The 3,766-nt window shown below is 37.7% G+C and overlaps 1 protein-coding gene across 1 annotated transcript; it reads right to left on the bottom strand.

The window, feature by feature from the left end:
• Positions 1-466: 466 nt before the first annotated feature.
• Positions 467-1,186, bottom strand: LOC110445877 (antho-RFamide neuropeptides type 2-like). Its single transcript, XM_021490706.1, has one exon. It carries the CDS (start codon positions 1,184-1,186, stop codon positions 467-469), a length of 720 nt encoding a protein of 239 aa, XP_021346381.1.
• Positions 1,187-3,766: the final 2,580 nt, after the last annotated feature.

The raw sequence follows: 3,766 nt of genomic DNA, 5'->3' as shown, positions 1-3,766 counted from the left end.
ACCCGAGAAACACCGGTCGCAGTTTAGAGAAACTTGATCACCCCTGTTTTTCATTATTTTGAGCACTTTCCCAAAGGAGGACCACTTTTCCGTAATACGATTTGTTTTTGCATATAACATCACGGCCACAAAAATTTTTATTCAAAAGTTGGTCCGCGGATGGGAAAGTGTTGAAGGTATTTTTTTAACTCCGGGAAACCCCATCACTTTCATAGATATAGTGTATATGGCTATATTTGCAGTATCATATTAGCAATACCTAATTTCTCAGCAGTTTAAAATTTCACATTCAATTGGTTTTGTATCTTTTGTATGCATTTTTGCTACACGAAATGTTTTACTCCTTAGTTTTTTTCTTCGTTTTCATAAATGCCGACTTAGGGAAATACGGACAGTTTTCCGCCATACCTCTTTAATAGAAAAAATAAAGGGTTTTACGCACCTGTCCACCTGTAATTAAGACTCACTAGAAGGATAAAACAATTGTGTAATGTAGTGCAATCCAATTTTGTCTTCCTGTATCTTCCTGTATCTTCCTGTATTTCCTGTATCTTCCTGTATTTCCTGTATCTTCCTGTATCCTCCTGTATCTTCCTGTATCTTCCTGTATCTTCCTGTATTTCCTGTATCTTCCTGTATCTTCCTGTATCTTCCTGTATTTCCTGTATCTTCCTGTATCTTCCTGTATTTCCTGTATCTTCCTGTATCTTCCTGTACCTGTATCTTCCTGTATTTCCTTATCTTCCTGTATTTCCTGTATCTTCCTGTACCTGTATCTTCCTGTATTTCCTGTATCTTCCTGTATCTTCCTGTATCTTCCTGTACCTGTATCTTCCTGTATTTCCTGTATCTTCCTGTATCTTCCTGTATCTTCCTGTACCTGTATCTTCCTGTATTTCCTGTATCTTCCTGTATCTTCCTGTATCTTCCTGTACCTGTATCTTCCTGTATTTCCTGTATCTTCCTGTATCTTCCTGTATCTTCCTGTACCTGTATCTTCCTGTATTTCCTGTATCTTCCTGTATCTTCCTGTATCTTCCTGTACCTGTATCTTCCTGTATTTCCTGTATCTTCCTGTATCTTCCTGTATCTTCCTGTACCTGTATCTTCCTGTATTTCCTGTATCTTCCTGTATCTTCCTGTATCTTCCTGTACCTGTATCTTCCTGTATCCTCCTGTATTTCATGTATCTTCCTGTATCTGTATCTTCCTGTATCTTCCTGTATACGCTGCAACATTTTAAGGTACACTCACATGTATGTGGTTAACGTTCATTTATCAATGACTCGCATTAAGTTCAATAATCCAATGACCTACATTTATCACACAAGTTCAAATGTTCACATTCAATACTTAAGTTCAATGGCACACCTTAAGTACATAGGATCATTTACTAATATTTAAATAAAATCAATGACAAACATTTGATACATTAAATATTTTTCTAAACTTTTAAACATAAAACCAACGACTCATGTTTAATACATCAGTAATTTCAATGACAACAAGTTGAATAGCTTACATTTGATATTTAGGTTTATTGACGTACATTTAACATGTAACATCAATGAATCAAATTTAACATATTATTTGAACGATTCACATTTAACGAATAAGTTCAATGACTCAAATTTGATACATTACTTCAATGACTCATCGAATAAAGTACCAACACAAGGACTCATATTTGTTAACAGTTCCAAGCTCATAAAGTAAGTGTTTTTATATCCAAATAATCAGGTCACGTTAGAGAAAAAAAAAATAGCTATTGACTTGTATTACTCTACAATAGGTTTAAAACAAAGCTTACATCCATGTTTATCCGAAGTCATTTCTGAATAATCATGGACTCAGATTTCAATCGTAGTCTGAAAACATTTCTCAAGCCATTAACAAAAACAAACAATATGGTTTGTTGACATACATATTGTGTACTAGTGGGGGTCATGTAAGAGGGTTAAAGATCTAACCTACTTATTTTGATATGTACTGGTCACCGGGCTATTGTGAAAGCATAGTCCAGGGTTTTCTTCAGCAAGTGTATTGTTTTTTTATGAAAAGAACCAGCCAAATATTTGAAATATCAACCTCATAATGTAGTCACTAGAACCATTAATTATAAGATTCCAACAACTCGTTTTACTCCCATACACCGGGATGTTGCCTAGACAATAACCTTTGTATGCCAGAGGATAATTGTATTAATTGTACATATATGTACTGTAAAGCGCTTTAAAGTGGCGCTTTAGATGGCTTATGTTAGCTAGATAATCAAACAGGCAGATGAAAGAAGATGTCTGAATGGAGTGGATCCTACAGGGGGCATGAGTCAGGGTGCAACATCCTCGAGATTCTAGGAGTTGCATTCTTTTGCGTTTTGTGCACTCCTGTAAAATGTCATGATGAAACCGAATGCTCTGTATACACCTCTTTGTAGATGACATGAATAGACTAATTTGATCTTTTGGTGTACACAAGAAGAATCTCGAGAGGCAATGTCACAGTATAAGTGACCTGTTTTTATCGCGGATGCCACCCCTCTGTTTTTATCGCGGATGCCACTCCTCTGTTTTTATCGTGGATGCCACCCCTCTGTTTTTATCGCGGATACCACCCCTCTGTTTTTATCGCGGATACCACCCCTCTGTTTTTATCGCGGATGCCACTCCTCTGTTTTTATCGTGGATGCCACCCCTCTGTTTTTATCGCGGATACCACCCCTCTGTTTTTATCGCGGATACCACCCCTCTGTTTTTATCACGGATGCCACTCCTCTGCTTTTATCAAGGATGCCACCCCTCTGTTTTTATCGCGGATGCCACCCCTCTGTTTTTATCACGGAGACCACCCCTCTGTTTTTATCACGGATGCCACTCCTCTGTTTTTATCAAGGATGCCACCCCTCTGTTTTTATCACGGATGCCACCCCGCTGTTTTTATCGCGGATGCCCCCCCTCTGTTTTTTATCGCGGATGCCACCCCCCTGGTTTTTATCGCGGATGCCACCCCTCTGTTCTTATCGCGGATACCACCCCTCTGTTTGTATCGCGGATGCCACCCCTCTGTTTTTATCGCGGATGCCACCCCTCTGTTTTTATCGCGGATGGCACTCCTCTGTTTTGTTAAAGTAAAAGTATCAGCCAAGTTATTGGTACTCTCTGTATGAAGGTCAGTTGATGGATAATGAATTCGGACAGAGCAAAAGGTCAGCATCCTTAATCTATTTTTTTTACGAATGTAAAATAATGGCATAAGTTCAGGGACAATCATTAAAACACTCAACAACAAAACCTGAAGACTCCTATAATAATCGGTAATCTTTTATAGGTGGTGACGTAGCTACGTGTAACAGCAGGAAGGAATTCGCTGTATTGTAACCAGAAGCACATCCAATCGTATTACGCACGCGTGCATTCAACTCACTTTAAATAAAGTCTTACCGTTCAATGGGAGGTAACTCGTAGTTTCGAAAGTATTTTTTAGCCCTGCTACATGGTTCATTTATGAGACCCTATACACATTACTGTCATATTTTGCTATGCTCCCTAAGTAATATAGGGTACAACGCCAATGTAGTACACTAATAGACAGCATTTTATTTTCGGTAAATAGACAGCAATGTTTCCGTATAATTTGGGATTGTCTATATAACCATAATACATATGGTTAATTCAATATTCATTGGACAGTTTCTTGAAATATTATCACTTCAGTACTGAATATCAATTAATATATAATATGTATTTTAAATATTTGGTATATGATA

This window comes from Mizuhopecten yessoensis, unplaced genomic scaffold, assembly GCF_002113885.1.
Source record: "Mizuhopecten yessoensis strain PY_sf001 unplaced genomic scaffold, ASM211388v2 scaffold2401, whole genome shotgun sequence".
Taxonomy (NCBI): Eukaryota; Metazoa; Mollusca; class Bivalvia; order Pectinida; family Pectinidae; genus Mizuhopecten; species Mizuhopecten yessoensis.
The sequence above is the reverse complement of the archived record's forward strand: the minus strand, read 5'-3'. Positions and strand labels throughout refer to the sequence as shown.

What these genes read in the sequence shown, in the direction of transcription:
- LOC110445877 (XM_021490706.1), bottom strand. Translation starts at nt 1,186, where the DNA reads ATGAAATACAGGAGGATACAGGAAGATACAGGTACAGGAAGATACAGG.